The sequence below is a fragment of the Conger conger genome, chromosome 6, assembly GCF_963514075.1.
Source record: "Conger conger chromosome 6, fConCon1.1, whole genome shotgun sequence".
In the NCBI taxonomy this organism is placed as follows: Eukaryota; Metazoa; Chordata; class Actinopteri; order Anguilliformes; family Congridae; genus Conger; species Conger conger.
This window is the reverse complement of record NC_083765.1, coordinates 32187552-32208734: the sequence shown is the minus strand read 5'-3', so window position 1 is coordinate 32208734 and position 21183 is coordinate 32187552. Positions and strand designations below refer to the sequence as shown.

General features: G+C 39.7%; 2 protein-coding genes across 3 annotated transcripts in view; one reads left to right on the top strand and one right to left on the bottom strand.

The window, feature by feature from the left end:
- Positions 1–1323: 1323 nt before the first annotated feature.
- On the bottom strand, positions 1324–16502 carry slc39a8 (solute carrier family 39 member 8). Its single transcript, XM_061247064.1, has 8 exons — positions 15856–16502; positions 14194–14356; positions 9410–9582; positions 8610–8732; positions 7223–7360; positions 5370–5577; positions 4528–4712; positions 1324–2374 (listed from the first exon to the last, which is right to left on the bottom strand). Exons 1-8 carry the CDS (start codon positions 16087–16089, stop codon positions 2225–2227), a joined length of 1374 nt encoding a protein of 457 aa, XP_061103048.1. The 5' UTR covers positions 16090–16502; the 3' UTR covers positions 1324–2224.
- Positions 16503–20205: 3703 nt separating this feature from the next.
- Positions 20206–21183, top strand: part of LOC133131725 (nuclear factor NF-kappa-B p105 subunit-like) — a 30342-nt gene continuing 29364 nt past the window's right edge. For both annotated transcript variants that reach the window (XM_061247149.1, XM_061247148.1), the window contains exon 1: positions 20206–20526. The gene's annotated coding sequence lies outside the window, so the exon portion shown is untranslated. The remainder of the gene's footprint in view (positions 20527–21183) is intronic.

Below are 21183 nucleotides of genomic sequence, written 5' to 3'. Positions count from 1 at the left end.
TTAACTGAGACCGAAAAAGGTTGTGTACATTGCTTTGAAATGGCTTGTCTGCATCATACACTCTTATATACAGTAGCTATGAATCTTAAATGAACGTTGATTTGAACATGAACACGTGATCGTGCTTTAAAGTTACATGGTCTTGTGAATACGGCCATTAGCAGTAATTTTCTTCTATATAAGGTTACAGTTCAACATTTCTTGCACTCATCATGTCTAAAATGAATTATCAATTAAATGTTAATCTTAAAACATGAACACAACCCACTTGGAGGATTGGTGCGCTGCTGTCAAACGTGTAGTAGCCTACTTCCACATAACCAGGTAATTAACCATGGGTATGTCAAGGATAAAATTTATGAAGAGATACCATAATCATATGCACGTCAAAGTAGGATTTTATATGTATCTACTATCGTTTTCTGGCTGCATAAGCAACTATTTACTATTGAACAATCGAATGGTTTTATAGGCTAAATGGGGCCCCTGAATTGAATGAGCTCAGCTGTTTCCACCTGAGCGCCTCCCTTTCCCTCTGATAGCTGCTCAGTGCCCTTTCCTGTTTCCTTCCTGCAGCACTCTAGTTAAGAAGTAACTTGCTTATACTAGGGTTTTTATACCAGCATTGAATGAAGATATTTCCATTTGGTGGTGGATTTTTATGAATAGATATGGGTAATAAAAGCCACATGCAAGGGTAATAATTTGTTTGATAATGGCAGCAAGTGTTGTTCTGGCTTCATTCATGGGAACACTACATTTGGACAGATAACATCTGAAATATAAATGGGTGCATAAACGATAGTGCTACCAGAAGGACAGGTGTTTTGAAGCATCCAAAACACTTTTTAAAACATATTAGGCCGGCCTTGCATTAAAAGGTATGCCTGGTTTACATAAAGCAAAACAAAACTAAAAGATTAAAATCAATTTAATGGTCATGTCCAGTGAGGAAGCAGAACCATCCCCATATGACCAAGTGTGGTTTATTGGTAACAAATCTCCAGCTAGATTCAGCCACAGACAATATGAAGAGGACTGACATATTTTTGTGTATGGTATTACCAGTATAATGAGGTCACATTTTGGATGCCTTTTGCATAGACAGAGCTTTAGACATTTATTCTGGAAACATGGTATCCTATGCAATCAGAAATATTCAATTATGTTTGTTATTTAACCAATCACATCCATCTTAAATGGAAGGTTGTTTTGTAGGAAATGGCATTGGATTGACACTTGGAAATGTCAAAAGTGACTGTGTTCAGCAGATGAAGTGCAATGATACAACACAATGGAAGTGTGGAACCAAACGCAGCAAACTTTAAAATATATTTTTTTATTGCATTTTACCAAACATGATTGTGTAAAAAACTGAAAAAAATGTTCAAAAATGTGATGGTAAAAAATGGCAGTGTTACAATTATGAAATTGTTATGAGCTTTCCATTCTCACAGTTGTTTCCTCATTACAAAATCAGTGACTACTATTCGTTAGAAAATCTTCAAGTTTTTATAAAAACCATACTGAATTATTTCAAGACATTCTTGCTATAAGTTAGAAGACTATTGCATAAAAATCACTTGCCGCCCCAGCAATAAAAGAACCATGAAAACAACTCTCGGACATGTCAAATTCTATATTCCCTTCTTTGATGTACAGCTATATTTACAGCACCACTGGAACCTCACAAGAACAAGGTTACATAACCAACTGCCACAAACCTTTTAAGTGATTTTTATTACGGACATGATACATATATGGCATCTTACAGCAAAAGCTGTCAAATTGAATGGTTTGGCAGTCAATGCCCAGCAAGGTTAATCTTAGGAAACTCTTTGGCCTGATTGATGTTGTTTCTTTCACAGCTTTCAACAGAAGCTCATGGATTAGCAGCAAAATAACAAAAGGCAAACCAATGCTGCAGTGTACTGTGATTGATAATAATGCATGTAATAAATAATGCTTCATCACATGAACTACAAAGTCCAGGAATCACTGGATCAATCAAAACAGATTCGTCATCTCTGAGGAGTGGTTTGGTCCAACTGCCACAGTGTTCTCAAAACATTGCCACGGCAACATTGTGCATCTTTGAGAGCGGTAGTGGTCGAGTCACAGTGGAGACCACAATGCATTGGTCAGGACCCACGACTTGGGATGGGGGTTGCAGTTCTAGCGATGGGACTGCTAGAAAGGCCTCTTCTCTCTCTCTCCTTGTCCCCTATCCCAGATTGATTTCTCCAGCGAACATGGTAATGAGGAGGATGATTGTGAAGCCTGTCAGCAGGCCGAGGTTCTGTATCACGAAGAAGATGATGGAGTTCTTGGCAGACCTTTCCTGTTCGGCCATGATGGCGTTCATCTCTGGGTACTGAAATCACAACAGACCACTGTCATAATAAATACCCATAGGTGCCACTCATCTCCTTCAAGTCTGCAGAACAGAGATTTTCTGCACACTAAAAAGTTTAAATCAACTCTTAGATAGTATGGTCCCAAATTATTATTTCTGCTCATTGTTTCATATATTTTATGAAACTACAGTCATTGTGGACGCTAAATATCATTATAACTCAAAATTGACCTATCCAGCCAAAATCTCTCTTTTCACCTGTGCCTGGTATCCTTTAATAAATCCACAAACCACTAATGGGCAAAGCCAAGCCTCCATTGTGATAGGAACATCTAGTAGTTTCTGCAATATATCAAATAAATGTTGTACAAACTGACGAGAAAGGCCTTCAATGAGAATATATATCTGGTTCAGTTTGTCTGTAAAACATGGGTGAACTTTGGTGTATGCATTTGCAAGTTGGAAATAAAACAAACTCAATGTGCCAACAGCATTTTCAAATGACAAAAGGTTTGCACGTACTACAACAAAACAAACATCATTATGTGTTTAAACTATCCAGTCTGGCACCTGATGATGCATGGTTACACCTGATAACATTTTAACTACTGACACTTGAAAAGATAGGGCTTAAAAAGATATCCCATATCCGATTTTTTATATGTTTATTATTTTATCATGGCTAAATTGAAATTAAGGAAGCAATTCACTGTAAAAGAATGACCTTTACATTTGCCAACTGTGCAGATTTTGGAAGTAAGCTCATTATCCAAATTACTCAGGGGGAACAGGTTTATTTGATAACAGCCCAGGGCGATATTTATCTCTTTGTTGATAAGGAGCAGAAGGATGCGGATTATGTTCTTAATCTGTGCTGAGTGCAACTCTAAAGAAAAAAGGTTTCTTGGGCTTGTCTCCATAGAGGAACCATTTTCTGTTTTTATACAACCCTCTATCATAGGTGTGTGAAGTGTCCCAGACAAAGAACCATTTTGCCTGACAAAGAGCACTTGAACTTCTATAGCAGTGGTTCCCAGACTTGGTCCTGGAGTGCCCCTGTGTGTGTATGGTGGTTTTTATTCCACCCCAATTGCCATTAAATAATTTAAAAAATAAAGTTAATGTTTTTTAGTAATTAGGTTCTTTTCATTTTAACATGGATTGTTTACCTTAAACCACATTATGCCAGAAATAGCATGAAGGCATGAAGAATAAAATGACCAGAAGAGGTAACAAATACAAGACTGAGGTTAACTAATAGATTAACCTCAGTTGAATATGGTAGTTGAATATGCATCAGGTAATTGAATATGCATTTTTACATTTACATTTTAGTCATTTGGCAGACGCTTTTAATCCAAAGCGATTTACAAGTGCATAGGTTCTTTCACAGGTTAAAAGCAGCAAATCCAACTAGTAAAACACGCATGAAGGGCTCTAAACAAAAATGCAGTCATCCTAAGTGCAATTTTCTTTTACATTTAATTTCATTTGTTTTTTTTCCTTAAATATATCAACACAATGCAGGTTTGCCTTCTTATCATTTGCTTTGCCTGTCAATTCTTCATTATCTTCCAAAATGGTTAGTTTTGATGGCCAAGTGTCCACATCTTCACCAATTAGGAGCCTACTGATTCACTTCAGTCTTTAATTTGATAAGTTAAAAATATTTTACCACTTTTTATGCAGTTTTTCAGAAAAATGTATGTATTGTTAAAAGCACAATATGAACATGGAAATGTTATTCTTTATGGTATGCTCAGCTATCTGAAAAAATTTGGTTTAAATCTCTCTAGACATAAAAAGCACCTAATTAAGAAAAATGAACAGCTTATTAAAACAAAAAGCAGCATATACAGGGGTACTCCAGGACCGAGTTTGGTTACCACTGTTCTATAGAATCAAAGGGGTCATTTTGGAAACATTATTTTGGAGAGTGTAGTTCACTAACAGGACGGTGGTGCACTCTAGTTTCCTTCCACAGCCCAAAGACTCGCAAGTTAGGATAATTGGAGAGTCTAAATTGCCTGTAGGTATAAGTGCACGAGTGAATTGTGTGTGCCCTGCAGTGGTTTGCCAACCTGTCCCAGGTGTATTCTTGTCTCTCGACCAATGACCTCCCCATGACCCAGGAATAAGTCCGTTAGATAATGGATGGATGGATTACTTACCATGTCAGCCAGTGCAATGTAGAGGAACATGCCTCCAGCCAATGCAAAGATGATGTTGGGAGCGAAGTTGCTCCCCACCACGATGCCAATGGCCAGGCCGAGGTAGCATGACATGGCCGACAGCAGGTTGAAGAAAATCGCCTGAGGGATACTCATGCCTGAGTTCAGCAGTATCACAAAGTCACCTACAGGGGGAGAAAGAGACCACAGTCCATCGAGGAGAAACAAAACTCTGTGTTCCTGACAGCATTACTGCCCCCCATTGTTCCCCCCATGATAAAGCCAAATGCTTACATTCTTAAAAATAGCAAGTGATGATACCATATAGTGTACAGGACACAAAATGTACGAACTACTTATGCGCTATTGTGTTGATAACTAATTTGATCAAGCAAAAGCTCATTGTAAACACTGTAATCAGGGTTATAGCCAGAAAGTTCAATCAGATTTACCACTTCCTACATGGCTCCCTCACACAACAATCCTGAAACAGGAACTCCTCCCGCGTGTGGTGAACGTGGCAAGCTGTACACAATATTTCTCTTTAGAGAACCTATAAAGTGAGTTTCCACAGATTTAGACATCCTTCATCTCTAAGGCCCTCTCCTAAATGGACTGCATTTATATATCTATAAACTTTATATAGCTAGACTGCCATGCAATCAGCTCGTTGGGAGCAATTGGGGCTTAGGTGTCATGCTCAGGGATGCTTCCACACACCCAGGGCGGGGACCGAACGGACAACCCTCCGACTGCCAGATAAGCGCTCTTACCTCCTGAGCTAATGTGGCTGCTATGGAAACCCTGTAAAAGTGAGGCCAGCAGGACGGCGCAGTCCTTACCCAGCTCGTGAGGGAACTCCTCGCAGACGATGGCAATGGAGGTGCTGAAGCCGGTCAGCAGAGACACGGTGAAGGAGGCCCCGATGGCCAGGCCGTCGATGAAGTTGTGCACGGCGTCGCTCAGGGTGATCATCCACGCCACCGTCTTGATCTTGGAGACACGCTCCCCCCTGAGCCAGCGGCAGGTTCCCGTGGTGACGTGCATTTCCTGGCAGAGACACGAACATCTCAAAGTCTCACAGTAGACCGTGCTGTACATACTTCACATGACAACTTAAAAAATACTGGACTGTATGTGCCCGGCTATTGTTTCACACAATAAATACTGTAAGCTACACAATTAAAACTAGACCAACAAAACGAAATACTGACCCATGAAAGTTTTTTTGTACAGTTGTATTATACAGCTCCAATGTTATTCTTTCAGACAGCCTTCAGACTTGCGGTTTGCAGTGAATGTCTGTTTGTGTGTTCTGAGAAGAGCTGAATGTTGTGGTTGGATGAATACAGCTGAATGCAGCTGGCTCACCCTGTACATGACCCTGCCTGGTGTAATGACCCAGTCTTCTATTAAAAACCATCAACATATTGTGTTGGCAAAAGGAAATTATAGACTATCAACTGCATACTTGGTTGTTATGACAGCCACCCAAAGCTTTGAGCTGATTGAATTGTATAGCTGTCACCTGCTGGTGTTCATTCAGATTATCTGCCCACTCTGGACCTTTCTCAAGGTGTCAAGCACACTAAATGAGACCTCTTAAATCAGAGTCACAGGGGAGAGAGGTGCGAAGGGCACCATGTCTGTTGAGGACAGGCATAAATACATCAGCTCAACTTATGTACAGACCACAGTCTGTTTCCTACTACACAGACAACACCATTTGAAATAACCCTCCTCACTTATTAGGCATAGGAATGCGGTTCTTTTTTATCCATGTTTTGAGCTCAAACCGGAGGAAACGCACAGCGGTGGTACAGGTCATGTGACACAGGTTCACTGACCCCCCTTCCCTCCCCAGCTGTTACCCTCTGCTGCTGCGGAAACTGATATGAAGACTGTTGTCAGAAAGTCTCTATTTTGAGGAAAGTGCTCAAAGGCGCCAAGTGCAACTCACAAGCATCTGCACCGTCATGAAAACGGAAAATGTTTCTCAGATGGTTTCACTTGCCCTTCCGTGATTCCAAGAGTGTTTAATTTCAAGGTCAGCTTCAACCCGCCCACACCCCTGTTACCCATTAATGTTACTTTCTCTATCTCATTTTAGCGATACCAGCAAATCCCTTTCTGCCCACGAGATGTCCATACCAGGGTAGCATTGCTGTCAGAAAACAGTTGAGTTTTTCTTTAGGGTATATAGTAGATCTCTCTTGACTACAAACAAAGGCCAACAAAAGTCTCTATAAAAGACAGTATTACCATATGCCAGTGTGTCAGCAATAAGTAGTTAATTCTGATTGGTACTAACTTCCAACAATGATAATTATGTGTGGTGTAATTTAGACATGCACTTATACTCAACTCAAAATGAAGAACAAGTTTTGAGAACAGCTCAAAACTGCTCAGTGTAAGCTTTTTATCTTAGGATGTTATACCGTTGAAATGAATTTCTCCATGCGAAACTAAACTTTAGGTAAGGCAAACTAGGGCATACATGTTAATCTGCAAACCAATGTGATCCACGTCATCCTACACTTTGGGTATGGTAAACTATGTTTACCTTACCCAATTTTGTCAACATTTTTGTCAACAAACAAATGTGATGCACATCACGCTTCAGAAACTAAGAGCAGACCCACGTGGAGATTTCCTGTTGCATCTTCACTTGTGGGTGAAAGGGCCTGGCTGATACCTGCTCTGCTAGTTCAGAGGTCATGCTGGCCTTGTCACTGTTGACATTGCTGAAGCTGGTGACGGCGATGACTTCGACTTTGCCCGCCACATCCCCGTTCTGGAGCTGATCTGGGGGACTGAAGTGACTGTGCGCAGGCTGAAAACATGGGAGGGAAACGAGAGAGAGGCTAAGAAGAACACATCATACCAACACAATCAATGCGTGTTGCAACAATGCCAATGCGTCTTTACTAATACTCTTCACTTACTGCCTTGCTCTGCTAGAGAGTGTTTCTGTATGTGAACTCACGTCTGTCTGTATATGGCTCTCTATGTAGTGGTTGCTTTAGAGTGTTCTGTACATGAACTCACGTCTGTCTGTATATGGCTCTCTATGTAGTGGTTGCTTTAGAGTGTTCTGTACATGAACTCACGTCTGTCTGTATATGGCTCTCTATGTAGTGGTTGCTTTAGAGTGTACTGTATGTGAACTCACGTCTGTCTGTATATGGCTCTCTATGTAGTTGTTGCTTTAGAGTGTTTCTGTATGTGAACTCACGTCTGTCTGTATATGGCTCTCTATGTAGTGGTTGCTTTAGAGTGTACTGTATGTGAACTCACGTCTGTCTGTATATGGCTCTCTATGTAGTTGTTGCTTTAGAGTGTTTCTGTATGTGAACTCACGTCTGTCTGTATATGGCTCTCTATGTAGTGGTTGCTTTAGAGTGTTTCTGTATGTGAACTCACGTCTGTCTGTATATGGCTCTCTATGTAGTGGTTGCTTTAGAGTGTTCTGTGTGTGAACTCACATCTGTCTGTATATGGCTCTCTATGTAGTGGTTGCTTTAGAGTGTACTGTATGTGAACTCACGTCTGTCTGTATACGGCTCTCTATGTAGTGGTTGCTTTAGAGTGTACTGTATGTGAACTCACGTCTGTCTGTATATGGCTCTCTATGTAGTGGTTGCTTTAGAGTGTACTGTATGTGAACTCACGTCTGTCTGTATATGGCTCTCTATGCAGTGGTTGCTTTAGAGTTGCCTGGTTAAGGCAAAACTCCACAACATCAAATGGAAAAAAAAACATGGAACATCCTTAAATATTATTTGCAGTTGAGCAAAGAGGCCAAGTTAGCTGAATTTCATGAATAAATTACAAAGACAAAATACACTAAGCGCTATACTAATTAATAGTATTTTCCAAAACTTCTATTCATAATGTAACAAATCAGAATGTGTTATTTTGCTATGATGAAGTCAGGGCACGGTGCCTTGCTTCATTTCCTGGTTCAATCCTAGTTCAGTCAGTCCACTAACTTAAATATTCCACATAACAGCAGGTGTTTTTATTGAATTATTATATCTCTATTTTTCCATAAAATCCATGGGGACAACAAAGAAACAAACCTCAGTGTGGATTTTTAGTGCCATCTGCAGTATTCTTTCTATGAAGAAAAGCAAATAGAATCCTCCAAATATTCCGACGGCTTTCGCGGTGTAGTTGTCAGATTTTGGATCAAACCCCAAGGCCTGCTCATTTGAGAAAAAGAAAAACAAAGAAAAACATGTGTAAGTCTGTAATACTGTAATAACTGAATAATTTTTACTTGATGTCAAGATGACAATTGATGTATGATTTTATATATAAACTACGTGACCTATATGGTAATGCTCAGCCTAAGCATGATATTAAAAGTCGGTGTCCTTGCACATATTATGACACAAAATGTTTGTGAAATGAAATGACTGTGTCCCTGTACACATTATGACACTGAATTACTGTTCTAATACAGAATTACATATGATATCAGATTAATGTGTCCTGGAACAATCGGGAGTTCTACCATCCTGTAGGTTTTCACTCTAACTCTAACAATGTGCACCTCATTCAACAGCTAGAGAGCTTGTTGAGCTGTTAATTAGTAGTATTTTATTGATTTACCAGAGACAGAGCACATTAATACACATTTTCAGTTTCCACATCAATGTAAATGTGCCAGGGTTAACTAATGAGCTCATTTTCATCCGTAGTCCCTAACCTGCATGTCTTTGGACTGTGGGACGAAACTGGAGTACCCAGAGGAAACCCACACAAACACGGGGAAAACATGCAAACTCCACATAGAAAGACCGAGGTAGGGCTCAAACCCATGACCTTCTTGTTGTGAGGAAGATAGTTATATATGGTCATATATTGGTCCTCTCACCTCTGGGATGAGCTGCAGCACAGCATTGGAGAAGAGGGTGCCGATGGCCAGGCCAATGAAATAGGTCAGCACCTTGGGGAAGTAGGGCTTCTTGGTGAAGGGGATGAGTGCCAGACCAAGTAGTGCAGCCAGATTAATAATGGTGACCGCCAAGACCCCAAATCCCCAGACATCTGGGGAAGGGGGAGACAGAGGTGGCCCTTTACAGCTACCCTGGGGAACATTCCTCACCCACAACCTACTGTATTAACCCTGGAAGACACTGTTGTCAGTCATCATGCCAACAGCCCACACCACTGATAAGATATGCCATAGGAACTACGGCTGGCGGACCTGGTGTCTGCTTAGAGTTTGCGTAAATTATATAGTCCCAGTTCGTTTAAGGCAAAGCCCTTCAAGTCTGCAGTCCGATGAATTATTAACATCAATCAGTCCAATGTCCAGAACTACTATAATAGGCCTTTGAATGGAACATAGCCTGGCATACAAGTGAATATCCACATAAGGATCCAGTCTGTCACATGTACCTTGATGTGGTTAAAAGCTGAGACAAAAGACCATGCTTCGCCCTTGGTAAAATATAAACACTACAGTACTGTAGTAAGCACAGGGGATTGTTGGACAACTACGAACTGAAACTAGGAGGCCACTGAAAAACTGATCATGCCAAGACAGACACCCAAAACCTGAAGGACATCCTCCTACCCCTGATTCTTCCAATTAGAGTAAAGCTCAGCTCTTCCCACTGCACAAAAGTGACCAATCTCTGCTGCTAAGAGGCGTATGTGCATTTCCATGGAAACATCAGTGCTGCCAAGCTGCATACCAGTCACTCTTCTTCCCCCAGCCCAGATGGTAATCACATTCCACAGGGCAAACTCTAATGGAGGATTGTCCCCCAGCAGGCGTTTCACTGAGTACGGCTAGTGTACGAAACCAGGCTCCAGCAGCCCATGCAACAAGCTTAGATAACGCTGACATACACTTTGCCCCTGTATCAGAGTACGATCAAGTTTATTGCACAAAAGCACTGCTTTCTTCCACTTCAAAACTAAATTATGGCAAGAAGAATGAAAGAATGCAATTGATATTTGGTTCAAGGATGTTGAAGGCGAGGGCAAGTAGACAGTAGAATACAGTGTTTGTCAAACTCATACAGAGTTTATATGACAGAGTAAAAAGTACTCTTATCAGAGTTGTTTTACACAAAGGCACTGGTAGGTCAGTGGCTCACAATAAGATTCCACCCTGGGTGTGTCGAAGTGTCCCTGAGCAAGACACCTAACCCCTAAATGCTCCTGACGAGCTGGTTGGTACCTTGCATGGCAGTTGATCGCCGTTGGTGTGTGAGTGCATGTATGAATGAGTGAATGAGAAGCATCAATTGTACAGCGCTTTGGATAAAGGCACTATTTAAATGCTTACCATTTACCACACTAGACAGATAGATTTTTTTTACAAGCAGAAATCATGAGTAGAAGTTGAGATAGTGTAGGGGGGTGGAATTATTGCTAATGGTAGATGATGATAGGTACATGCCAAGAAATTATTGGTCACCGTTTCTGCTTTTCAATTTCCTCACTTAATCTGATATGGTTAATCTGATATACTTATTATCAAATAATGGCCCATGATGCAACTCTAATGCACAGGCACAGTGACAATGTTCTGTTAATTATCTGGCACAGACACAACTGACTAAAGTTTAAGCTCTATACAGAAACAGAATGGCTACTAATAAATAGGTCATTAGCAGTAAAATCATTACATAATAAAACTACCAAGATACATAGGTGCAATAAAATGTACGTAAGTTCTCATAGCATCAGCTATTTAAGCACTCCACATATTAACTCAGTGAGCACTTTATTATGTATTTATTACTTTTTTTTTTGACTTATTGGTCTTCTGCTGCTGTAGCCAATCCGCTTAGAGGTTGTGTGTTCAGAGATGCTCTTCTACATACCACTGTTGTAATGTGTAGTTACTTGCATTACTGTCAGGAAGGAAACATCTGCCAACTTATGGAGAAATGAGTCCAAACTAATTGGGAGGAACTTCATCATGCAGCAAGACAATGACCCAAAGCACACTGCCAACACAACAAAGGACTTCATTAGGTGTAAATACCCAGTAGCAAGACCAAGGTGTAGCTTTCCGTTCAAAGTCTTTATTGTAAAAATGGCAGGTCAGACAGGGGGGGTTCGATAGCCAGCAAACGGGAATAGCAGGGAATAGGCAGTATGTTATACAGTGTCCAGCCAAAGGGTCAATACACCAGCAAACAGATATATCAAGGGTAATCCAAAGCGAAGTCGTAGTCACAGGCGACGGTTCGGTAAAGAGCGGGCAGAGCAGACAAGAACAGAATCCAAAGACAGAAGTTGAAAAACAAAAACAGGTCGATAAACAGCAGTTCAAAACTAGACAGACGGGAAAAGCTAAATGCAGAAGTCGAAAACAAAAAATAGATCGTAACAGGTATCAATCAGAATATAATGCTGGACAGTATGGTCAGGACACATACCAATCTGGCGACGAACTAGACAAACAAAAGGGTTTTTATAACACAGGTAACAAGAGGGAAATGGCAATCAGGTGTGGGAAACAATCAGGAAGTGAAACAATGGTGAAACTAATGAATGGCGTGAAATTAACTGACAGACAGACTACACAGGCACAGTGGGCACAGAGGGTAACAAAGCCCGGAAACGCTAGGCACTTAGACAAAAACTAGAGAACGAAAAACACCAAACCTGAAAATAATTCTACTCTTGTCGCGTGTTCATCTTTTTATCTCAACCCCAAATCTATTCAGTGTATTGCAAAAACATAGGAATTGGCCTTGCTGTTCCAATACATTTTGAGGGGACTATATATATGATACACAAAATGTTAGTGTGGTGATCAATGAATTCCCATTGGAACTAGGAAGTTGGTACTAAATATCTTTCAGCCCAAAGGGATACTGCTCAATTAATTTCAATCTTTTAAAAGTAAGAATTCTACTTGAGATTTGAACACGAATCCTTCGGGTTCCAAGTCCAACTGCCGAAATGCAGTTAATCATGGCCTGTCAGTCACTATCAGGCCATGATTAGGCTGGAGCAGTTTCAATCTAAAGGATTTAGAAACCATCCCCTCTGTGGCAACACTAGTGGTAACACTTGCTTCTTCTCAAAATAGACTTACTGTACACTATGCACAGACACCAGAAAGGTACCATAGACACCACTCAATTGACTTTCACCATTGATGGTACTACAGTGCCTGCCCACTCCTGCAGATTCTTTCTCAATAACATCAGGAAGATCCGACCATACCTGACCACGTACTCCACACAGCTACTCGTCCAGGCTAAGGTAATCTCCAGACTACATTACATTACATTACGTGGCATTTAGCAGACGCTCTTATCCAGAGCGACGTACAACTAAGTGCAAATCAAACACAAGAACAAGTGCAAAAGTTGACCTGAGAGGACAGTACTGTTCCGAGTCCTAGTGTGAACATACAGAAATTCAGAACCCTTGAAGAGTACAATCAACAAGACTAGATTATTGCAACTCCCTACTTGCAAGTCTGATAGCCCTTTCCACTTGTGTTTTTGCCATCCCAGAATAAAAATGAAAAAGAAAACAACAACATCAAAACAAAACATGTCTAGAAAAGTCTGTTTTCAGATATCAATTTATTTACTTCATGGTCATTGGTAAAGGCTGTGGTTTATTATTTCATGGTGGATAAACATATAATATCAGGAGGAGTAACAAATCAATAAAATTCCAAAACTTCAAAATCTGTCACTTCAAAATACCTCTATGGATTTATCAGAACATGTTGTAAAACTGATTTTCTGTCATTATTTAATCATTGAAGGCATACAGAAAAAGTGTTAAATCAATACAGAATACATATGGACCCTATTGTGAAAGTTGACTTAACACTGGACATTTTACTGTGGCACCTTGTTGATATTCTATTACAATACAGTAAAAAAGTTCAGAGCTATTTTAACTCTTACAGAGTTTATATAAGTTCAAGAGGAATCACGTATACGCCATCAGATCATTTCACCGAGCTGAAAGACCACAAAAGAACACATTGTGCATCCATGCAGAAATCACAGCAGAGTCCTTGGCAATGCGTGTTTAAGTTTGGAAAAGATTCCAACTACTGTTTGTTTTACTGTTTTATTTCTGTTCCATATATACACTCAGTGATCACTTTATTAGGTATTCATTAGACTTATTAAGTCTTCTGCTGCTGTAGCCTATCCACTTAGAGGTTTGATGCATTGTGTGTTCAGAGATGTTCTTCTGCATACTACTGATGTTATGTGTAATTATTTGCATTACTGTCACCTTCCAGTCACCTCTCTCATTAACAATGCGTTTCTACCCGCAGAACTCCTGTTCACTGGATGTTTTTTTGTTTTTCGCACCATTCTCTGCAAACTCTAGAGACTGTTGTGCGTGAAAATCCCAGGAGATCAGCAGTTTCTGAGATACTCAAACCACCATGTCTGACACCAACAATCATTCCATGGTCAAAGTCACTTAGATCACATTTCTTCCCCATTCTGGTCTGAAAAACAGCTGAACCTCTGCATGCTTGTATGCATATAGTTGCTGCCACATGATTGGCCGATTAAATATTTGCATTAAAAAGCTGGCGTAGAGGTCTACCTAATAAAGCGCTCACTGAGTGTAACTATTCAACTGGAGTTATATTTGAATATATAAATACATTTCATTTTTGGATATAATGAAGCAAGGCCTCACCGTGGGCATGCAGGGGTTCCTCTGTGACGGGCGCATTGATGGGACAGGGGGGCAGAACAGCCTGGTTCAGAAGGGCAGGGCAAATTCTCTCCAAATGACCTGCACTCAGCTCGCTGAGGTTGCTAAAGCCATACTCAGATAAAATGTCATTCGCTGACAGGCACTGCGGTGAGGGACAGAGCACAAATACATTTTTTTTAAAAACTTTTTTTATTCATTGAGAAACTTTTATACAAGGAGCAGCTTATTAGCTTAACGTGCTTGAAAGTGGAAACAAAAGGTAATACTTTGCCCTTGGTAAAATACAAACAAAATTTGATATGCAGATTAAAATAATAAAAACAGAAAATAAGGACAAAATAAACAAAAACAGAAATAAGATGAGACTTAAAATCATCAATGGAATGGATGAAGCTGTGCTAATCTCAGCTATACGATTGGCTGGTGATAAAATAGCAGGGTGGAAATGTATTCAGGTTCAGATCGCTTAAATGCCCAAGACACAAGTCAAGGGACAGTAAATTGCTAAGCATTGAATCAACTATTTCTGAGTACGCACAGTCCCAGTTGGACTCATATGTACTCATAAACTGAATTAACACTGGACTAACCCCCTGCAGGCGATATGAATGGTGCACGTGCATCAACGTGCATGTCTTACTCTCTCAGTGGTTGTTCTGATGCTGTAGCAGATGAGATAACACAGCAGTGACCTTATGGGGAATTCTGTGTGCCCTGTACTCACAAATACTTACACTTTTATACGACCTACACAAGATAAAAAAGTCACTTAATCTGGCAAAGGATTCAATTAACCCAATGTAAATTAACAACAAACAAACGGATTGCAAATTTGAATGCAATTCTCTGTTGACGCTGTAGTCAAGTGCATGGTAAACCAGACAGTGGAAAGCTTAGCATGTGGATGCAGTTTATGCTGAATTAAAAACCTCAGCCAGTGTATATTGCAGTGATTGATTGTATTAAAGGTTTGTGCAAACCTACTAGTTTCAATGGCCTGGTATAGACAGTGTTACCCAACCCCTCTCCAAAAAGTTGATAAAATGCACAGCAAATTGTCAGTGTAGAATAAACTCTAATGGAGTACTTTTGACCCTAATAGAGCTGATTAAATAATACAAGAGTTAACAGTAACAGTAATTATGGAGTGTGCTCAAGTTTTTTACACAGCATTTCAATCAATGCATGGTACAAGTATAAACACTGCACACTCAGGTTTATAAGAAATAATGGATCAAATACGGATAAAGTTACCCAGAACATGTATTTCATGACATACAAGTCAACATGTCAAAATACAATCCAATAAAATTAGGTATGTTAATTATTTAGTTTCATTTTCATCAGTTTCATTATTTAGTTCATTATTATTATTGAATTGAATGAGATTGGCTTACTTCAAAACCAGCATATTATTCAATCTCTTTTTATCTCTGATTTTGAATGCCGATAGGGATTAGCCATTGATCAGTAATACTATCATCGTCATGAAGAGTGCACTTAACACGTGCCAAACATGTCAATTTAAAATTTTAATTCTGTAGCCTATTTGTAACTGTGATTACCAAACAGTATTTCGTCTGATGAATGATTGTAGGCATTTCATATAGTACTTGTAACTAACCAAACATAGAAGCGTACCTTTGACTGTATCGATAAGTTTCCTCCTTCCAATATTTGGTCTGGGTTTCTGGTTTCCAGTAATTGTAGCATTTTCTCGAGGTTTTCAGTTGATAAAGTGTCCCTTTCACCATAGAAAATAAAAATGTCCTCTAAAAACGTCGATACTTGCACAGAGACAACGGGTGCTAGAATACATGTTGCTGCAACCAATATTGTCATGATGTTCACCACGCGAGGTCTGGCTGTACTCATCGTGCTTTGCGAAAGTTGACGTGGTCGGTCTTTATCAGAAAATTATAGCCAACTTCAGCGTTGATACTGTAGACGTGCACTACACAAATATCTGATTATTGAGCAATGCCCGGTTTAATTTAACTCACAGAGGCGAGATTCCCTTTGAAGAAGTCGACTATTTCACCGTTAACCGCGATTTAATTCTTTAGCAAGGTACAAGATTATGCCAACGTGCAAGCGCTTTTATCCTTTCACTGCCACAATAAATAAGTAATTACGCCTACCACACGTGCATATCCTATGTTGGCTTGTTTAAATCTCTGCACAAATGCAAACATTAACAGGGCAAGAGATTATTTCAGCACTCTCGCAGTACAAAGATCAATTCACTCCCGAACAGAGTAAACGTATCGGGCTTGCTTCGCCCTGGCTCGTGCGGTTCAGGGCGAAGTCATTCAATTTCAATGGTCCTTTGTGTGTGTCTGTGTGCGTGTGTGCGTGTGAGCGTGCGTGCCCGTGTGTGTGTTTCCCCAATGTCAGCCTGCACCCTAAAAACTTGATACCCTTTGTATTCAATGTTACATCTTAAAACATTTTATAATACGGAGTTAAAGCTTTGAAATCATGGAACATATACATTCTAATTGAGTAGAGGAGAGGCATACTGTCACATTTTTCACTCTTCACATCACAATGGAATAAATAATGTCATACCAAATGAAATAATGAAGCCCCGTTAGCCAGAACAATTTATCTAAAGTAAGTCCAAATCCTGCAATTACGCACGTCTGTATATTAATTATGCTATGCGAACCCAGCGATATTGGCGGCACGGATGGTGCAGTGGGTAGCACTGCCGCCTCACAGCAAGGAGGTCCTGGGTTCGAATCCCCGTCGGCCGGGGCCTCTCTGTGCGGAGTTTGCATGTTTCCTTCGGGTACTCCGGTTTCCTCCCACAGTCCAAAGACATGCAGGTTAGGCTGATTGGAAAGTCTAAATTGCCCATAGGAATGAGTGTGTGAGTGAATGGTGTGTGTGCCCTGTGATGGACTGGTGACCCGACCAGGGTGTATTCCTGCCTTTCGCCCAATGTATGCTGGGATAGGCTCCAGCCCCCCTGGGACCCTGTTCAGGATAAGCGGGTTCAGATAATGGATGGATATTCCTAAACTGTCAATTACCTGAAAAGGACACATACTTTATTGAAAAGCGTAGAAAACCCCCTGCAAGAAACGTAACATGTTTTACATTAGTTTGGTACGGAAACAATCTAGCAATGCATTTACGCAGCAATAAGTAGTTAAAGACAAAATTCTCTCTTAGGTATAGTCCCGGCAAAAATATAGTTCTAGGAAAACGGATTAGGAAATCAACGATTGCCAGAACAGTCGTGCTTGGTTCCATAAATATGTCAAGGGCGATTCTAAAGGGGTGGACGGGGTGCCACCCCTAATATCTGATGGGCCACCCCGCACATAGCCAGTCTGCTTTTACCAAGATACCGTTTTTAACAAGAAAAATATGTGTGTGTCTTTAATAGGAAAGCTAAGAAAAAATAGTTTATTCATGCAAGACAATTTATCATATTATTGTTGGTACCTGGCTGTATGACCTATTTTGTGTACCCCAAACTACCCCTTATTGGATTATTCTTCTGCTCTATTTGGATCACTTGTTACTGGACTTTGCTTTGTGTATTGGATTTAGTTTCTTGGATCTCAGTCTGTACATTTGCCTGTTCTGTCTGCATTTCTGTGTTTGGACTTTCGCCTGTGACAATGACCAAGATTTGGATTACCCTTGTCATACCCTTTTGCCCCATATTGCTATTGGCCGCCACCACAAACTGTGTTCTCTGCCATACCAGTCTGCCAGTGTTTGACCATTGCCTGTCTGACCTGTCAGTTCTTGAATAGAGATGCTTATTCAGTTAATTTCTGGGTTGCCATTGGTTCTTCTGTCCTGACACCTATCCACTTTGCCCCCTTGCAGTTGAGTGGTCGACGTCTCACAAATATGAGAGCATGGTTAGCACACATTACAATCTGGCAAAGAACTGAGGGAAAACAAATATGAGGGTGGTTAAATACACAAAGTGATTGGACAGAAAGGACAAACAGGTGAGTGAAGGAAACAGGTAAGGAGACACAGGTGAACTGAATGACAGAATGAATGAAGACTACGGAAAGTGAGATGGGACAAAATGCGCTAGAACCACAAAGGAAAACGAAAACATTAACAGGGGAATGCAAAGCATGGCAATAGGGTTAATTTCATTTCATGAAATAAACATAATTTTAGACAAAATAACTTATATATAACTCATGTAATCACTTCAGTGATATTCAATCATTTTATTGAGACAGTGTTATTTTTAAAATTTTCATTATTATTGTAATTAAAGTTTTTTTTTTTGCAGTGTGTAGTGGATTCTAGTTAGTATGTGCAAGACCATTGTACAAAAGCAAAATTCATAAATAAAGAAATAAAACATATTTTGGTAATACATAGTCTGATGAATATGGGTATTTATATGGAACATAGCTGTCCATTTCAGTTAATTGAGTCATTGTGATTTCACCTCTGAAAATGAACCTATGCCAATGCATTCATTATACTTTGTTATATTTCATTATCCAAACCATAGTATGTAAAAAGTTGGGACTGATCCAGTGGCAGTGCTTTGGGAATTGAAACTGAAAGTACAAGCACTTTATTAGGTATTTATGTGTTGTCTGTTCAGATATGCTCTTCTGCGTACCACTGTTGTAATGTGTGATTATTTGTATTACTGTCACCTTCCTGTCAGCTTTGACCAGTCTGGCCATTCTCCACGGACCTCTCTCACTGACAAAGCATTTCTACCCACAAAACTGCTGCTCAGTGGATGTTTTTCTGTTTTTTGCACCATTTTCTGCAAACTCCAGAGAATGTTGTTTGTGAAAATCCTAGGAGATCAGCAGTTCCTGAAATACTCAAACCACCCTGTCTGGCATCAACAATCATTTCACAGTCAAAGTCAGGTACTCCTTGCCTGTATCTGCATGATTGTATACGTTGCACTGCTGCCACACAATTGGCTGATTAGGTAATCACATGAATAAGTAGGTCTATAGGTGTTCCTAATAAGGTGCTCAGTGAGTGTATATCCATTCCATAAAAAAAGGAATTCAGTTACCAATCCAAGACAGCCTCCTAGTGGTTACCACTCATACTTCATGTGAAAACTTCCCAAAACCCAATAAACCGAACCAAAGTTAATTTGTGGTAGAAGTCTGAAATACAGGCAATGCATTATTGCATTTCTGTCCAGAAGTCAATAATGGTCATTGTTATACAACATCTATGACAATTAATTTTGTTCAGCATTAATATTACAATTAACATATGAAATGCCTTTAAAGCTCCAGAATAGTTGGTCCTCTCCGTATATCACATTAATTTCAATTACTAAGCAGAAAGTCTTATAAAGTGTGACATAGAGAATTACATATCACTTAATAGCGCTTATATGATCTGCTGTGAACCCAGTACCAGGTATGTTTCTAGTTCTTTAAGGGAAAAAAACACAAAAAGTACAACAGTACTCTATTACCGTGCTAGTAAGTATCAGTGTATGAGTTTTTCTTTAACATTTTTAGACACTTTTTTCCTGAATATAGCATCCCATACAGGGCCACTCTGGACTGATGCATGCACCATTGGGTACAATGGCAATGTGCTCTACCTAGAACATTAGTAGATTGTTATTACGTAATTTTAGTATATCATAACCCATCTAGCAATTCAGTGTTTCAGTCAAACAAAGAAATGTAATTGCAATAAATTAAATACGGTTAGTATGTGGTAGCCATATTGCCATGTATACAGAATATTTTAATAGAATTGTAGATACCCAACTGCGGTTCATCAGTAGCATCTTTTTGTAAGTCATAAATATATTGACCTTGAAGCTGTAACAGTGTGTATAAAATCTCATACGTCCTAGTGTGTTTAATAGGTGTTTTATAATATGAATATTGCATGCACCGGAGGCATTCGCAGCTTTGAGGCAACATTTTAAGACTGTATCCACCAGAGGGCAGCACGACAAAAGTCGATTTTCGGCTTTACGTCACTGGGAATTTCCAGCAAGGAAGTCAAGTTTTAACAAACACCGAGAAACAGAGGCTGTTATCCTCATAACTCGAGCCACAAGACTGTCTAACTTTCAACGAGTATTCATATGTGTATTCGCAGTTATATATAAAAGGTATATCTGTACTTTCCTATCAAACATACGCACGTTTTGATCTCGCCAAATGCAGAAGACTGACACGGCGGATTATAGCTAGCTAATTTATAGCTACCAAGTTAGCAAGGTAGCAATCATCAGTTTGAACGGAGTTGTCACCTACCAGACTAACCAACTACTGCACTAGCAACATAAACCTGGACGAAGTGTGACTCGAAAAGGTAGGCTTTCTCGTGTATCAGGAATATGAGCTTGTCATAAACGTAGCTATATCGTTAACTTAATTGATAGTTGGGTAGATGGCAGGATAAGCTATCCACTTTTCTTCAGTCTTGTTTTTGGGCTCTAGTTGTGGCTGAAGCTTTTGTATCCACTTCCTCATAAAGCAGTGCTACTAGATAATATTTCCAGCAGTTTCATAGTTGTTAGTTTAGCAAAGGTATTTTACTCCTGCGTATTTTTAATTTATGTTGAATCCAAGGACGCTGTTATAGTAAGTTAGTGATACATTAGTACAGACTGTGAAGTTAGCTAACACTAACAAAGTTAACTGTAGTACTGAACGGGGTTAATGCTAACCTGCTAGCTAATTAGCGGCTTGCCCTATGATGATCAGTTAGCTAGCGAAGCAACTAGATACGGCAAGCTAGCTATTTTTTGAGTTAACTAATTAGGTAATTTGCATTTCATAATATGGTAAATAATAATATGATCTGCTTTATCTTAGACTCTTAATAAGTAGTATATCCCTTGTAGTCACGTGATATGACAGTTTGAATGTTACATTAATTTATTCATATGATCGTTTATTCATGTGAGTGAAGCTGGCTACTGTTGTACTGAAGCACAAAGTGAGAATTTGTCTAGAATAACGGTCT